The sequence below is a fragment of the Malurus melanocephalus genome, unplaced genomic scaffold (assembly GCF_030028575.1).
Source record: "Malurus melanocephalus ecotype Western Australia unplaced genomic scaffold, MMel_1.1 scaffold_2, whole genome shotgun sequence".
Classification (NCBI taxonomy): Eukaryota; Metazoa; Chordata; class Aves; order Passeriformes; family Maluridae; genus Malurus; species Malurus melanocephalus.
Genome location: NW_026623234.1, coordinates 918,203 through 936,075, shown reverse-complemented (window position 1 = coordinate 936,075; position 17,873 = coordinate 918,203). Strand labels below are relative to the sequence as shown.

Here is a 17,873-nt window from a genome sequence, read left to right as displayed (position 1 = left end):
CTCAGAGACGCAAGTTGATAATGGACATTCACGTCTCCACTCTTTTGCACAGGTGGAAGGCCACACTGTTTGCAACAAGGATCAACTCTTCCACTCTAGAGGGAAACTATCAGATCTGACACAAAAGTGAACTTCTAGTGCTGCTCCCTTTACAACAAAGAGAAAAGCAAGCAAATAAAAAAAAMCCCGAACATGAAATACAAATCGAGTTTTTCAAGACGCTTGGTGAACATGAGGCACAGTCCGCTATCAAAATAARACATTTTGACTAAACCCACGAGATTACTGCCGCACAGGGCGCGCGTGTGCTCCTGMACCAAGCACACACGCCACCGTTTCTTCCCTACTTCCAGCAGGAAGGAAAAGCGGCRGGGTCGGGGGAGGCTGGATGTGAAAAATCGCAAACTCACCGACACCTCGTCTGCGCAGCGAGATGCCCGAGGGTGCTCGGGGCCGGCTCCGCTCCCGGCCCGCGGGGAGTCACGGCTGCGGGCCGGGGTCGCGGTACCGCCGCTTTCGCTACCAAAGCGGGACCCGGCCTCGTAGCGGAGCCTCTCCGGGAGCAGTCCCCAAGCAAGAACCGCCGCCGCTCCAAACACGGATCCAGCTGAAATCCATCCTCGACTCGCCCCGACCCACCGACCGCCCGTCCCCACTGCCTCGCCCCGGGGCGCCGGCGGGTTCAAGCCACGTTTCACGAGCGACGCCAGCTCGTCGCGGAGCCCCCCGWGCCGGGGCCGCGGGAGCGACCGGCACCGCCGCCCGGCTGCTGCAGCGGCTGCGGGAACAGGCAGGGCTTCGCGCCGGCCCGAGGGGTCCCGTGTCCCGCGCCGCACAGCTCGGGGCACACCGGGGCTACGGAGGAGCGGCGGCGCGGACAGGGGCTCTCCRTACCTCCGCAGCCGGGTGGGCAGCGCCCCGCGTCCCCCGGGCCGCTCACCTGCTGCTGGATCTTCCCGTCCTCAGTGACCACCCAGTGGGTGGTGGCAGCGGCGGGCCGCGTCCCCGAGGCCAACAGCGAGCACAGGCCCAGGGCCCAGCCGGAGAAGACCCATGCCCGCCCCAGCCCGCCCCGCCCGGACGCTCCAGCCGCCGCCATCTTCCCCAATCCCGGCCTGCTCGCACCCCCCGGAAGCGGAACGGCCGCCGCCGCCATTTTGGGAGCGGGCGGAGCTGCGCGCTCGGGCCGGTGCGGGCGCGCCGGGGGCGGGGCGGGCCCGGTCGGTGCCTGAGGCGGCGCGGGGAGCTCCGGGCCGGGCCCGGTCGGTGCCTGAGGCGGCGCGGGGAGCTCCGGGCCGGGCCCGGTCGGTGCCTGAGGCGGCGCGGGGAGCTCCGGSCCGGAGGGGAGCCSTGGAGCTCCGTTACAGCACCGCGCACCGACTGCCCCGCGCCCACAGCCCGCTCCGGCCAACCGCGCCTTCCCGCACTTTTGCAGCCGCCAATAACGGCGCAGCCGCTGCCCCGAGCTCAAGGCCGGCGTTAAATGCCAACAAACTGCGCGTGGGGACATGCTGAACGCCTCAATTTAAAAGAGGCAATCTCTGTCTCGGGACAGCACGAGGGAAGGACTTTGTGCCCGGCGCAAACCAAACCGCACCTGCAGCGATGCACACATCGTTAATGTCAGCCCTACCAGGAGCTGCCCAGAGAGAGCTCTGAAGGACACGTCGCTCCTTCTAATGCTCTCCAGTTACACCGCAAAACTTCAACTTTTCCTTTCYTGTTCTAGTTAACAATAAATACCAACCAAGCAGTGAGAGCCTGTTTCTCCAATCCCGAGAGAAACTGAAAAACTGCAATGTTCAAATTTTGTTTGGTTCGATCTTTTTGCAGTCCTRTATTTTGGAAACACCAAACTTCCCAGAGCCTGTTAAACAGAAACATTTGCCTGCAACTTAAAACTCATTAAGTAGAAAAAAAACAAGTGTTCAAGGCATTTGGTTTCCATCAGCCTAGAGCAAGTATCTGCTCAAGTATAGTTCCTCACTGCTGCCAATTTTCACATCAGGCTCACTCCTCAAGATAGTTCCTCACTGCTGCCAATTTTCACATCAGGCATATTACAGATTACACAAAAAGAACCCCAAAACCAAACAAACCAGGCTGCCACTCTGAGTGGCTCTTGCTCTATCATGAAATACTAAACTGTATCACACTGTCAACATCTAGGAAGTTGAATAAGACAATGACTGATTCCTTTTTCACTGAATTCCCAAATAAGATGYGTAACATGCAGTTTTTGCTGAATATTTAAATTCCTTCTCAAAATTCTGCATTTGGAAGTTGAATTATTTAAAACTTGAAACAGCTAATGCAGTCTTACTATGATCCATTCCTTAGTGGCAAACAGCTTTCTGCATCTATAGCAATCTAAGGAGTAAGTCAGCTACAACAAAAAGGTACCACAGAACCTGTTTTACTAAGGTGACACGGAATGCTGCAGAGTAACTGTAAAACAATGAGCCAAACAAAATTATAAAATGAATTTATTCCAAAGCTGTAAGGGAACATTTACAATTCAACAAGATGGTAAACAGGTGTTTCCACAAGAACTCACTGTGTTAAAATTAGAKAGGAAACTCAGGAAAAATAATCTAACTACTTCTGAGGCCACAAGAACTTTGCACATCACCTCTGAAATACAGGAGTCACGTCAAGAAAGCTCACTCAAAATTCAGAGAGAAAATATTCTGCTAGTACCTAGTTACTAATCTAAATACAAGCTATGTTTAGGCTTTGGGATTTCATTTAAAAATCCCCTCAAAACACCAATTATAGCTGCAAGTGCAAAATGCCTTTTTCCTTTTTTTTCCCCTCCCAACAGAAGCTTATTACATTATCTAGTGCCTATTTTCAGAGTTAGTTACATTTTGACCTCACAAATTTCTCCTTCAAAGCTTTTAGTGAAGTTTCATGGTTTTAGTGCCAAATCAGAATTTAGCAGCCRGCATGTAATGAGAAATACAAAGTCAGCTCACATGTCCTGGAATGTTGAAAGTTTCCTACCTACTGTTCCAGAGTTAAGCAAAAATAGACTTTGAATTTAGCATCAACAATGTTTCTACCTTTGACATAATTTTGGTATTCTGGCCTTCTGATTGTAGTGATAAATATCAAAGAGTGTCAATGAAAACACCCGAGTTAGATTCACAAGCAAATACAAATGGAACTAGGGTGGGGAGACATCACCTTCTGTGGATATTGCTGAACAAAAAAAGGGAAGGAGAAGTAGTATTCACTCTTCTAAAGCCTAAGGTATTTTACATCAACATGCTCTGGAACACTTAATTAAAATTCTTTTCCTCTGTCTCGACTTCTTTTTACTATATGCTAATTCCTTTACAATGTTGAATGACCTGAGAAGTTAAAATTTTGAGTGGTGAGAATAAAAAAAAAGCATTGTGCTCTTACATTGTATTTTCTGGGTGCACACCAGTGAATAAAAATCTCAAGTTGCTATGGAAAAAAATAGCATGGAATTAACTTTTCCACCTGGATCGAACTACATATCTGGAATTTTTCAATGTTACCCAAAATACAATTTTATTTATATATTTTTAAATGCAACTATTGGTTAAAAAAAAAAGAAGCAAAACACACACACCAAAAAATCACAAAACAAGAAAAACCAACCAACCAACCCACCTTCAAGTGCCAACGAATCCAGAAATCTGAAAAAAACAGAAAAAAAGCCAGAAACTCCTATGGTCCAGCTCCAGCTTATGAAGCTTAATCATTGCATCAGTCTTTACCCATTCCTGAAACAATTAATCATTTATTGTTTTGGTTTTTTTGCTATTCATTTACTGAAATTTCACGGCATAACTATATGCACATATTAATATTAAACATTAAAAATTAATTCTCAAAACATCACTTTTGTATTACAATGCACGGAGAAGAGTAAGATGTGCAAACCAAAAAACGCCACRTTCTCCACATCTCTAAGTAAGAGGATTGCTTCATGCTACAAGCAAAACAGACTTCCAGCCATGTTGCAAACTGAAGAAAAACAGCATGTATTTCATTCAATTCAATWAAAAAGTAAATCAAAGCAAATTTAACAATGGTACTCTTCTCCACATACTGCAAATATGGTTACACATGAGGAAAGGATTACTTCAGCTGCTAAGCTTATCTAACACATATCTGTTGTCATGCCTTTCCTGTCCATTATTTAATACATAAACTCAATTACATAGTTTCAGTTATGCAGTAGCTTTTAGGTTAATACACAAACTGTCAAGATGCAGCTTTTGATGAAACATCTATGCTCTTTTCCAATTTTGAATCCTGAAGACACTTCAAAAATAAGAACCTAAAACTGCTGACTGTAAGCATCCAAAAATACAGTTGTAGTTTCACTATGGACAAGTTGTAGTCCGTTAGAAAAGTAGATCATACATACAAAGGTATAAAGAACATTTAAGTCAGTCTCAGTGGAAGGCAGTCCTTGAAGAAAACAATGCTCCAAGCAAACTTGCTGAGTAGCACTTTCACTTTAGCCCTTCAGGGGCATGGAAGATTTAGCAGACTTCTCAGTAGATTCTTCCTCGGCTACGATTGCCACGTCCTCCCCAGCCTCTTCCTCGTCCACCCCGGAAACCACCTCTTTGCTCTGAAATAAGAGTCAAAACCTTTCAGGCAGGTGTTATGCTGTATACGGATCCAAACTGAATAGAAGGATCTGGAAAGACTGAAGGCTGACTTCAGTCTCTGAGGCTAAGCCTGTTTATGTACCATGAGATTGCTGAGTTATGTCTTGATGGAAAATGAATCCCACTAATTGTAAAAGTAGAATGAGATTCTCTAAATTAAGTGCAGTGTTTCTGCATACTAATACTGTGATACATAACTGTCCCTGTAATTTAGCACTGTATTTGGGTCAATCCATCACCAGAGAATTGCAAACTGGCTGCCTAGCTCACCCTTCTGTTCAAAAACACAGTATTCATCTTGAGGTGTCAGTCTGACTTGCTACTGGTGATTTTATGAAATGATGGAAACCCACAACTTTGTCATTCTATCCTTAAGTTATCACCAGCATATTGTTTTTTTTTCTTAGGCTCATAACTCCAATTACAAATCTTAGCTAGAGAGGGATACCACACAATTTCTATACTGTAGAAAGTTTTTCCTTTCTTTTTGTTAAGAATAAATCTGATCACAGGAAAAAAATCCCCAACACCACAAACCCTAATAATTCAAGTGTCTTTGGATTTGTTTGTGTATATATCAAACTCTCATCCCCCTTTCATGATCTTAATGTACAGTCTTAAARTACAGGTTATATTAATCTACAGAGAACTGCATGCTTATTTTAAAAGGTACAGAAATCAGAAGATGACTGAAGAGGCCGAAGCATCTCATTAACAGAAGCAAGCAATAAAACGTTTCTGGTTGAATGCTTCCCAATCTTTAGACCTGCAGGACTACAATCTTATCTTAAAAGACACCTGAAGTCTAAAGTAAGAAATCTGCACATGTTATCTCTTCTCTTTGCTTTATTKATCTGACAATGCTTTACATCAGTTYTTCAGCCTATGGGTGTGGGTGACAATTTGTCATGTCACCCTCTTTACTTGCCAGAGGTAGGACCAATGGGCATACAGGGAAGACAGGAATGGGCTGTTGCCATTGCAGTGCCTACTCATCCAGTCTGCAACTGCTTTTGTGCTTCACCCAAAAATATGGCTCACAGAAAGGCAGAATCAGTGTGACTGGGAGCATGGACATAACTGTGTGCATGCACAATGAACCTGGCAATTCCCAGAACTTCTGGAGCAGATCTGCAACATCAGCAGTAGCTGTAATAGGAATGCAGCATGGGTCCAGAGGCAACCCAGCTTTGCCACTTGCTACAACTGGCCTGTCCAATGGGAAATTGGTGCACGTGTGTCCTAACAGACAACACAGCAGTTCAATTACAAACTCTAAATGTTAAAACACTAYTAAAACTAACCTACAAATAAAGTCATAGGCTGGTAACCTCAAACCCTGCAACAGATCAACACTAAGAAAAGACCATCACAAACAAAAATTCATGACAATACAATTTGCTCTTCCAAGAATATATTTATTCACCCCACCCCAAGACACAACTGTCACTAGACAAAGTTTTTCCAAGYTGCCTAACTTACCGTAAGAAAAACTACCCAGGTTGCTGCTGTATTTTCCACTGGGAGGATTATATATTTGCCTGGCATCCCTTTTTGGTCCTGGTGAAGCTTTCTTTGGGGGTGAACTTGAGGTTGTATCTTCACTTGCTCTTTTTTGACTGAYAGAAGAAAACAAAAAACATATTACACCCCTGTGGTGACAAGTACAGTAATAGTAGTTCAGCCATGAAGATTAACCACTGGAAGCCAGGAGCAGCCAGTGATGATGCCCTGAGTAATAGTACTTCAAAAGAGGAAGTAAGCAAGTCTCCAGTTGATTGACTTTAACATCCCCAAAGCAAGACTAAGATCATSTCTCCCCAGCCATAGGAAGAGTGTAATTTTTGATGTCAAACTTTTAGCTCATGTGCTATCTGTATTGTATACACACATCTTGGGAGGTTAATTTTTACCATTTACAAAATAAACACTGGTGTTTTCTTTTTTAATTAAGATCTCTTACCTTGCATCTGCCTTCTGTACTGGCTTCCAGGACAGTGTAACTGTACTTTTGTAAGAAGGAGGAATGTGGAAGAGATCCTATGAAGACAAAATTGGACAGCTTATTCTACAGTTCTATTCATGYTGATTGTACTTCAAAATTTTAGCTACTTACTGAGACTCCAGAATAACAACTACTTTCCAATAATTTTAAATCTTTTAGTCCCATGGCAGAGAGACAAGGCAGTAGCTTAATGCCTCATCCAGCTGCCTTTACTAGGAAATTCAAGTAAGATTTGTACCAGCAGAATAGTGTCTTACACTGACCAAATACAGAATCACAGAGTAGTTTAGGTTGAAAGGGATGTTTAAATACCACCTAGTTCAATGACCCTGCAATGARCAGGGACATCTTCCACTAGATCAGGTTGCTCAGACCCCCATTCAATCCAACCATGAACGTTTCAAGGAATGGGGTATCTATAGAGAAAGCACCGGCTTCTTCTCCTTCCCTGTGCACATCAAGCRTCTCACAATGAACTACAATGGCTCCCGTAGGGAGACATCTGATATCCCTATGATGATACACGATARGCTTCTCAATATTGTGGCCTAAATTTTTAGTTTATTGGGGTGAGTTAAAGTGAGAGTGAAAAAAGAAAGCAAAAGGGGGCTAGAAGAAAACAGAATGGTTTCATGGGCTCCACATGGAAGTCTCTTTCTTGCAGTTCATCTCTTTYAGACTTTTTGGAGAAACAGGTTCTGTATAGGAGCTTGCCTTGCCTCRCCTCCTCCCTCCTGTTTGAACTATTCCTTACTCCTAACTGACACTGCAGAAAAGGGAAATGATAAGGAAATCCAGACTCCTAAAGTTTTAGGAGTCTAAAAGCAAGATGGTCTTTTCCTGGGATCAATTAGTGCTGCAGAAAAGGGTGTCCCACGCTATCCCAAGAGCAGAGGCMGTAAAAGCTAAGCTGCTTGCAGGATCAGCAAGATCCACCTCTCTTCAGAAAAAGTGAAGCAGCATAACTATGAGCTGGCTACCACCAACTAACACAATACACAATAACACAATACAACTTGGTTCAAATCTATTCTYCTGCATGCTGTGGTAATTTACTCTTTCATAATGTGAGGACTTACCTTAATTAAAACATTAATGTTATTGGTTATTTTCAAGGCAACCACTTTAATCTTGTTCTGTAAAAAAAATTGACATCACTGAGCATCTAGGAGCCAAGCTCATTTGCTGAAGTTTTAACATTAAACTTACTGTTCTTCACAGTAAATTGCTACAGCAGTAGTGATAGTGGAAGGCGTGTCTACTTCTGAGTTCTTATCACAGCTGCTTTTAAACTTCTTATAGTTTTACACTAACTGGTGGCTTTTAATGTTCCAGTGTAGTTCCCAATGGTTTTTTTTCTCACTCAGTATATGAAAATTTCCCCCTCAAAATGAAGCACAGAGCACAATTAAACCAAATACATGTGTCTGCAGAGAGCAGCTAACAGCTGAAACTAGATCATCTTCACTTGCAAAATGTAGCATCAGATAACATGCACTTGCAAAGTTAGCAGGACTATGCCCTTAATCTATTTACATACTTTAAACTGACTGCAGCCTATTAATATGGGCCAATGTTCCTTTCAGTAGGTTCAATTAGAAAAATCAGAATTCCTGAACAAGTCTTACCTCCTCTGTTTTCAAAGCTTCTCCGGTTTTCCCTTGAAGTGCCAGACGAAGCTGCCGAATATATACCTGCAACCCTCGAGCAAAATACTGTAGCCTAAAACATTTAAAAACAATCCCTTAGTAAAATTTGCATAATCCTGTAGAAATAAAAGCATAAACAAAGGGAAGCCGTAATCTTATTTCTTCCCCTTTGGGGAAAATGCTCAAAGTAAGTCTCCCAATAATCTGATTTATATTTCTTTAGCATCCAGTCAATAATAATTCACACTTTCATAGAGTCACAGAGCCATAAAAGTTAGAAGAGACCTTCAGGATCATCTAGTCCAACTGTCATGCCTAAACCATACCCCCAAGTGCCAAATCCAGATGCCTCTTGAACACTTCCAGAGACAGTGATTCCACCAGCTCCCTCAGAAATTTATTCCAGTGCCCAACCACACTTTCAGTGGTTTTGTTTATCTAGTATCTCATCTGATTCCTGGTGTAACTTAAGGCCATTTCCTCTTGTCCTCTCGAGACACTGCAGAAGAGGCTGACTCTGCCTCACTACAACCTCCTATYAGGCAGTTGTAGAGGGCAATGAGGTCCACCCTGAGCCCCCTTTTCGCCAGACTGAACACCCCCTACTTCCTCAGCCACTCCTCATCAGACTTGTGCTCCAGACCCTTCCCTAGCTCCACTGTCCTTTCTGGACAAGCTCCAGCRCCTCCATGTCCTTTTTGAAGTGAGTGGCACAAAACTGGACACAACACTTGAGGTGAAGCCTCRCCATTGCTGAGTACAATGGGACAATCTGGTACTGCTGGACACATTATTGTTGATACAGCACCTTGGCCACCTGGGCACACTGCTGGCTCTAACCAGCTGGCTGTCAACCAACACCCCCAAGCCCCTTTCTGCTGATCAGTTCTCATGCCACTCCTCACCAAGGCTGTAGTGCTACATGGGGTTGTTACAGCCCAACTGCAGGACCCAGCAATCCACCTTATTATTCTCATTCAGCTGTCCTCAGCCCACTGATCCAGCCTGTCCAAACCCCTCTGCAGAGCCTTCCTACCCTTCAGCTGATCACCACTACCACACAACTTGGTGTTGTCTGCAAACTTACTGAGGATGCAATCAATCTCCTCATCTAAATGATAGATAAAGATGTTACACAGGATGGGCCCCAATACTGAGTCCTGGGGAAGTCCATTAACAATTCCTAACAAACACTTTACAACAGAACATTAACATTTGCCTGATTTTAAATCATTACCTGATTTTAAAATCTTTCAATTTCTCAGCATTCAGCTTGGCTGTGAGGAAGTCTGGAAGTTTGCGACCCAGCTGATGAAAGCTATACAAYAAACACTCCACATAACTGAACTGCAACTTGGGCTCTTCATTGCCAGCATTTTCCCCATTTTCTGCTTCCTCTGGAGGAAGGGGCATATACTCCTGAAGTACARAAAGGAAAATAAATGCATGAGACATACATTTATGCTGACTGACTGCTCTTCTGCAGTGTTTGAACTGGATGGTTTATCTGTATGGTAAGAATCCACTATCTCTATACTAATGTGATGAATAAAGTCCTGGTGCAGGTGGTTTGCCTACACTTCTGTGACTCAGAGAAAATACTGTGGAGGCACTACTACAACAGGAAGCAACAATGTTCAGAAGCACCAATGCTTCTGAAATAGTGCTGAGTAAGATTGTCAGTGCAGATATAGCTTTTAATGGGAACAAYATGAGTCTCTCATGACTATGAAATTTAAAAACTGGAAACATGAGGCTAGTGGATTAAAAACATTAYTCAGGTAACAGCTCTCGATCTACAAAGGCTTTAAATTGCAAAATTATGTYCGACCTTGTATCAGTGGACAGAGTTATCTCTGAAACAGCCACTTTAAAAAAAGGATAAAGAGATGAATTCATAAAAATAACTTGTTTTGATGAAAACTTAATTTAAGTGTTTTACATSAATAAAAATTGAACTAGTCTTACCAGTAATTTATCAAACAGTTTCTTCAAGTTTGATTCAAGCTTTTCCATATCACCACAAAATGAACTCATTTCAGCAAGAAGCTTCAAAACCTACACATAAGGATAGCCAGGTTTTTGTGTGTTAACTGAAAGCAGACAAGCTTAACATTCACCCTAAAATCAATTATCACATCACTACAGCTGCACAGTACAGTTCAACTATTACAATTAAAACCCTCCCAAACGTCAGGAAGGAATACAAGGAAGAATATGCCTGATTTGTTTTTCACGTCCTTAAGAAGAATCACAGGTTTGTTTGTTTAATCCCGACAAGCATTAGTCAACAAGTAAACAAAACTTAATCTCCCACAYCTGCAACACAGCTCACCTTCAATTGAGAGCCACAGAGATCTAACTGAAGCTGCAGCACTGATTAATGTAAACAAAATTACAGACATTAAGCCACTCCCTTAGGAGGCTAAATTAGCACAAACTATGCAACCATCATTTCAGTAAATGCTATGTGCTTAAAAAAATTGAGAGTAATATAAAAATGATTACAGTGATCTACTTATTCTACCTTGCTTCAAAAGCTTGGGACAGATGACACATGCTTTGAAAGGCAACGCTCAGTCRTGCCTCAATAAAGCAAGTATTTTTTCTAGTGCAGCTACTTTTCCTACAAGCCAAGAAATGACAACTACTTAAAGAAAGATCTTGCAATTTTTAAAGTAGCTGTCTTCATCTAGGATGGTAATTTTTTACTATTTGAAAGATGTTTTAGTTTTGGCTTACCTCTAACTGGATATCAAGACCCTCCACTAGAGTAGTCAAAGAGCTGAGGTTTGGCAGAACATGCTCACAGAAATAAGTAACAAATTTTGTGGAATGAACATTTTTCTGAAAAAAAACACAAACAAACCATCAAATATTATTCATGCTACTCTTATGCCTGAAGGAGGTAATGTTTTTCTCCCATCTCCCCCCAACCATTATAAATGCCTACCTCACAACTGTACCTTAAAGCTTTATTGAACTTCCCTCTTACTCCTAAGACACAGACCCCCTTGGAGGTAGCCTAAATTAAGAGGCTGTCTGCAGCAGCAGCTGAAGATTGCTTGAAACCCTAGAACAGGCCTTTAAGTGTTGCAATTGCCTGATACTAGACTTGCAATAATCAAATTCATRCAAAATAATGTGAGAATCTTGTCATAATTCACTGTAACATCTCAAATTTGAAATGAGAAGAGCAAAACACAAAGTATCWTTGCATTTGGAGGCTTTAGGGATGTTTTCCAGCATTTGGATACATTAGAATTGAAGGTAGAGTCATACTGATTTGTGGTCTTTAAACATAATAATCATTGGGAACACCAAAGCCAAGCAGGCATTAACTTTCCAAAATAGTCYTCATGCAAAGCAAACCAATACGTACTGAGAACAGTGGCACTGCCTGCCGAGTGCACTGCAGAAGTCTGTCCACACAATCTGTATCTGATGGATTGAATGTTTGTTCCAGGTCAGCTTGTTCGGCTACCAGCTCCACCAGTTGTTGCCTCCCACTGACTGTCTGTAAGCTTTTTAATCCAGACAATATTTTCATGAACAGAACAAATTCCTCGCCTGTCACATCTTCCAGAACCTAAACAGAAAAACAGAAAACATATTTTTGTGGTGGTAATTTGCAAACTTCAGAGTCAAATCTGCTGGTTTTGAAAAGTTAAGTAAGCAAATATTTAGCATTTAGTTATTTAAAACCACAAGTTTGAAGGAATATATGAAAACATTTAGTATAATTGAATGCGCCTACAAATCAAAGSAACTGTCAAGTTGTGCATAAGAAACTTCTTTTAAACTCTAAAGAACAAATTTCTATCTAACAAAAATCAAATGCTTCAGGCAGAACAAATGTTAAACTAATGTTAAACGGAACTAAATGTGAAACTGAAAAGCATCTACTTATTACTGGTTGTTTTAAAACTTATTGCATCTTTCTCAGCCTAGCGAATGTATGGAAATTTTATAAAATTCCACAAAGACAAATGAAAACTCCTGCACCTGGGATGAACCAACTTCCCTGCATCAGCACATACAGGGTACTGACTGCCTGGGGAAACTCTGCTGAGAAGAYTGAGGGCTCTGGGGGACAACAGCATTCACTGGGTGATGAACAATGCTCTAGGCTGTGACAAGAGCACAGACTAAGTGAAGCAAAGACGTAGAGGATTGTCCTTGGCTGTGCTCTCATCCAACCAAATCTGGAATAGTGCACAAAGTGTTGTGCTCTCCTGTATGAGGAAGCGGTTGATAAGCTTTGGGAAGCCAAATTAACAAGGTGATCAGTGTCTAGAGCACATGACCTGTGAGGAGAACCTAAAGCAATCCACCTTTTCCAGCCTGAAAGAAGAGAGCTGTATGTGGGTGTGGCAAACTAACACTAATCTTCCAACACTACACAGCAAGTCACCAAGCATATCAGCCAGATTCTTTGATGAGGTGGACAAGGTGGGAATGAAAAAATGCCAAAAATTAAAATGGGAGGTTTCAGCTGGATAGAGGAAAAAGAAAATCTGTTAAGGACGAYGAAACATTGAAGATAGTTGCCCAGAGCATATAGGAACTCTCCTTCCCTAGAGGTTTTCAAAACCCAAATGGAAAAAGCCCCAAGAAGACTGATCAGAATTCAGCTGAGCATGATTCACCRAGCTGATCAATTTCTCAAAAACCCTTTCCCATGTGCATGAATCTACAATTCCAAACATGAGAAGAAAAAATTAGAAGAGCCATAATTTTAACATTACCACAAAAAATTGCTGCAAACTTTGGAGTGTATCAGAATAGGTAAGTACAAGACTGCATTAGTACAGTGCTCAGACCTCCAAAGCAACACCAGTGATAAGGGATGGTTTAACAACACTGAGTTTGTACTGAAATCRGACACTCACCTTCTTTGATTCAGTCAATATGAACTCTTCCACCTCCTTTGTCATCACTTCCTCGGGTAAGGTTTTCAGTTTTGTAGAAAGAAACTTAATGGCTCTCTCTCTCACAATATCCTCTCCCTGAAGAATTTGACTGAATAAGCCTCCCAAAGTCCCTGAACGGAGAATAAATCAGGTAATGGAAATTATTTTAGAATTATTTTTGAAGTTATGACCTGGACCTTGCATGCAGAAGGAARAAGTTTTCTCTTTCAAGATTCCATGACACATTTCAAAATAACTGTTACACTAAATTTTAAGAAAAAAAYACAATTTTCATGTATCCTGACATAAAAGCCACACTCTTTTATAAGTGTGCATAATTCAGATCCATAGTTAATTTCAGTATTGTTTGTAAAACCAATTAGTGTGTGTCTCACTTTTGCACTGTACTAAGAAGACACAAAATTGAGTCCTCATCCTACTAGACATTGGGAAGTATCAATAAAAGTCATGTATAGACAACTGTGTCCTTTACCTTTAGCATCCATCTTAAATATACTGAGCAAGGCATTGTTCACCAAATTGAATTCTGCAGAATCATCTGGAGAGAGAAGAAAAATTGATATACATACACTTGAAATGCAAAGGTAAGAGCAGAAAAACAAAGATTGCTAATACTCCACAAGTATTCTGTCCTCAGAATTTAGCTATAAACATAACCTATTTTTTTAAAAACCATTAGACTGAGGAAGTTCAAAGCCATGRTTATAAATGCTGGAAACAAAATAAAAAGCTGTTTGCCACTTTAGTCTCCCTGTCAAAACTTAAAGCTTACAAACTTGATAGAACTGAATACCTGCAGAAAAATTACTAACCAATATATTTAGTTATTTTAAGAAACAGCTGAATAAAGAAGCTGACCTTCACTAAATTAATGTAAAATATATAGTTATTTATTTTTAAACTCCTTATTAATTGGCAGTATTTCTAGGTGGCAGGAATGATTTCCCTCTTGAACTAAATGGAGAAATGCATGTCTCAAAAAACCCAACCCAAAATTTATCTTCTGACAAGCCTAGAGACATAATCACGCAGTTTTAAYAGGAGTTTGAACCCCTTATATTTAGTACTCTATAATTTACTGTGATTAAATGTATATTAAATTCTGAATGTAACCCCCAAAATATTTATTTTGCATCAAAAATGCACTGTATGGAACAAAATATCCTCAGGCTTTCTCAGGTTCTGGAACCTGGATCAGAAATTCAGTAACTCCTTTTTAGAAAGCAATTTGCTGCAGTCCATAACTGGAAGGTTCTTCCCTTTGCCTTTTTCTACAGATGCTTTCAGAGAACTTAAATGAAAAAATTGTTTAAATTAAAAGAAAGATTTTCAGTTTAGAATAATTAGTGACCTTTCAGCAGAAGCAGCAGCCTAACTGTACAGCAAATATAAAGCAGGCAAAAAAAAAAAAAAACCAGAAGGACATGAACAGCACTGGGATAAATTATGAATCAATGGAAAACACTTCACAGAACTAAAATTGTGTATATATTTAGGTGTGCCATGAGGAGATCAGCTAGGAWGTGTCTCCTACCTGACTGCAGAAGTTGGGTTAGTATGTCTGCTACCCGAGGAAGATTGTCTCCAGTGGCAAACTGAGGCAATTCCTTGATTGCTTGTCGCCGGATCTGTCAAAATTGTAAATATCATAGAAATTAAAAAATTTTCTAAAATATTGACATATTTATGAAAAAAATAACGTACTATTCTTAGATCTAGGCAGCACTGCAGAAAAATCAAACTCAAACAGTTCACAAAATCTTTCATATGATCAACACAATAAAGGCTAGAATGTGTTATTATGGAGTTTCATTTGCTAACAGGAAGGATAGTCCCACAGTTGTGCATATGGCAGGGATAAACTCTAGGGTTTGTTCCCAGTGCTGAAAAAAATCCTGGAATAATCTGTCCAAATCACTTAAAACCTAATAAACAAAGATGCTCCAAAGGTACAGCTTCTACCAATACCACAGAAGCAGCATGAAGCACCTCAAAACGTCTTCAAGAATAACAGTGAAAAACACATCCCCGTGGTTCTCAGGAGAAAACCAAATTTTGTTTCCCAGCAGGATTTATCAGAATCAATTACCACAAAGTGCTTTTTAATAGGAAAACATGTTAATGATATTAAAAAGAGATTGAAGTTTCTTTCTAAAGGGCTACTTCCTTGATCAACAGTGGGAGAAAAAAATAGACAAATGAAAACTAATGCATGTTTCCAAACCATCACACAATGAATGAACTGCAGGAGTACAATTTATGTTTTGCTAAGAACAACCCTCCCCACTCAAAAGACCTTGCCAATTAAACAAAAAGAAAAAATRGTAGCAAAATATAAATTCCAAGTATCAACTTGCTACAAGGTCCTTATGCTTACAGAAACATCTTCATCCTCACAGAGGTCCAACTGTGCATTGATAGCCGAGTCAGCAAGCTCAGGAAAATGCTTGAAAAACTTAGGAATAAACTGGGCTGCAAGTCTCTTCTCCTTGGCACCTCCTTTCACACCATCCAAGATCACCTGGTAAGCATCCTTATGCTGAAAGAGAAAAAACAGAATACATAATGGAAAAATGGTGGCTTCTTCACAAGACAAGGTTAGCTTTGTTGCAGTTAGCTATGTGTCAGAAGTGTGCAGAAGTCAGAATTACTAGGATACTAAGACTTACTAGGATTACAGAATTATTAGGATTACTAAGACTAATTTTCCTCATGGTTGTGAAAAAAATCCTTTAGATAGCCTATCCTACTTTGAACAGCAACAATGATAGCACAGGACACTTTCTTTGCTTTATTTACATTCCGTTTCCCAGAGCCACGTGAATGATCACCCCTACTCCACATGAAAGTTCTCCATAGTGAATACAGATACTAACTTACAAAGCAGGGCACTGCATTAATGCCCTCTGAAGCAAATTGCATTTTAAAATTTAGTGCCACTGCTCCTGAAGCACTCCCTACAGCCTGTTGATAGCTCTCTGTGTTGCCAGAATCTGGAATGGGACATAGATTTGGATGAAAAATAACCAACGAAAGAAACAGTTGCCTGTCAGCTGAACCACATCACCCTCCAGTTTACTCTGTAGCTGGGCCAACGGAGAGCACTCAGCAGCAAAGGMAGGAATGAGCCAGCACAAACTAGCAAAGAAAACACACACTGTCGTAGACACAGGTTCTCAGGCTGCACATTAAGAACTTCTTTGGTAGAACACATAACATGAAACTTAATACATATGAAAACACATAGCAATGAAGCAGAGTAGCCTGTGCTCCCTGCATTRGTGTTCCTGCATGCTAACGACTCCTACCATTTAGGCAAAATACAGTTCAGGCAGGGGTTTGTTTTACCTGTATGTGGCCGCACGGAATGCTCTAAAAAAACCACAGGAAACTACAGAAGCAGTGTGATCCTTCAGTTCTGTGCATTTTGTTCCCATCTGTAACAAAGCTGGAGACAATGCCCAGACACTTTGTTTTCAGTAACTGTTAACTGACCAGTCATCCATTAACTTCTCCAGGTCAGTTCTCGAATMAATTCATTCTCTGTAGTGCCCCGTGACAAGTTTCACAATGTGTTATGAAGAAATGGTTGTCTTCCTCTTTATGTTCAGCCTGCTTCCTAACAGCTGTTTCCAATTTCTCATCTTCATTCCATTTATGAAATGGACTCTTCGTACCTGAGCCCCTTTCTCAACCAAAACACTTTTACAAGGTCAATACTTCCAGTCTTTTAAACTACTTCTTTTGATGTCATACTTTTGGTAGTCCCCAGGCCCAAGTTCAATGTGTCTTTTTCTGAGACTGAGTGACCATGACTTTTTGCAGTGAGAGACCACATTTGTAAGGTTGTTAAGAGATAATAAAGCAGTAAATGGAATAAAACTGATGAACAGGGAACAATTACTTATGGCTTCTCGGAATGCAAAAATTGGAGACACCAAGTAAGATTATGAAATGACGAATTCAAAGAGGTAACCCCTTCACAGAGGTTAATGAAATAATGAAACATGTTACCACAGAACCTTTATATGCCAGAAACACATTCAKTTCAACAAAACATCTGAAGAGTTCACTGAAGGACAACCTCGCAAGCTACGCTCATTTACAGACACTACCTCTGGCTCTGGGAACCCAAAAGCTGAAGAGGGACAAAGCAAGGTAAGTTTAAGGAAATCATCATTCTATGCTTACCCTTGGAGCCTTTCCCAGGCTGCATTTCCTAACCATGCTGGAGTTTGCTCTACCTAAGATGGCCATTCCTTCCTCACAAAAGCTGCTCACAATAATCAAAGTGATGGTGAATCGTGCATTTCTMAAGTGGCAGGGTAACAGCACATTTTACTCTTCACCTCTCCCTAYGATTCACACACGTTTGCAATCGTAGTTCCCTACGATTTGCACTTCGTTTTTGGTTCTGATGTGATGTTTTTGTTGAACTATCTGCAAGGCTGATTTGTTTCACTACGGCATAACTACACAAGAGAAGTGAATGAACTTAAAATTTAAAAAAAAAGTCACCAATCCTCTGCCCCCAACCAACCATCAAATTACTTGTTCTCTTTTTCTAAGTGACCTTATATACCAGCATCTAGTTTACAATCCACAGTTAGATACAGATATGGCTAAA

The 17,873-nt window shown here is 41.1% G+C and overlaps 2 protein-coding genes across 2 annotated transcripts in view; both read right to left on the bottom strand.

Moving 5' to 3' along the window:
- TTC17 (tetratricopeptide repeat domain 17) overlaps window positions 1-1,156 on the bottom strand; it is a 50,670-nt gene extending 49,514 nt beyond the window's left edge. Inside the window, exon 1 of the mRNA XM_057364177.1 lies at window positions 941-1,156. Within this exon, the coding sequence (XP_057220160.1) occupies window positions 941-1,156 (216 nt within the window). The remainder of the gene's footprint in view (window positions 1-940) is intronic.
- A 1,307-nt stretch (window positions 1,157-2,463) lies between these two features.
- The window catches only part of API5 (apoptosis inhibitor 5), a 16,586-nt gene continuing 1,176 nt past the window's right edge, over window positions 2,464-17,873 (bottom strand). The window contains exons 2-14 of the mRNA XM_057364163.1: window positions 15,624-15,785; window positions 14,781-14,874; window positions 13,719-13,784; window positions 13,205-13,356; window positions 11,695-11,901; window positions 11,055-11,159; window positions 10,281-10,370; window positions 9,550-9,731; window positions 8,292-8,385; window positions 7,743-7,799; window positions 6,622-6,698; window positions 6,141-6,277; window positions 2,464-4,618 (exon numbers count right to left, since the gene is read on the bottom strand). Coding sequence (XP_057220146.1) covers window positions 4,539-4,618; window positions 6,141-6,277; window positions 6,622-6,698; window positions 7,743-7,799; window positions 8,292-8,385; window positions 9,550-9,731; window positions 10,281-10,370; window positions 11,055-11,159; window positions 11,695-11,901; window positions 13,205-13,356; window positions 13,719-13,784; window positions 14,781-14,874; window positions 15,624-15,785 — 1,503 coding nt within the window. The 3' untranslated portion in view covers window positions 2,464-4,538. The remainder of the gene's footprint in view (window positions 4,619-6,140; window positions 6,278-6,621; window positions 6,699-7,742; window positions 7,800-8,291; window positions 8,386-9,549; window positions 9,732-10,280; window positions 10,371-11,054; window positions 11,160-11,694; window positions 11,902-13,204; window positions 13,357-13,718; window positions 13,785-14,780; window positions 14,875-15,623; window positions 15,786-17,873) is intronic.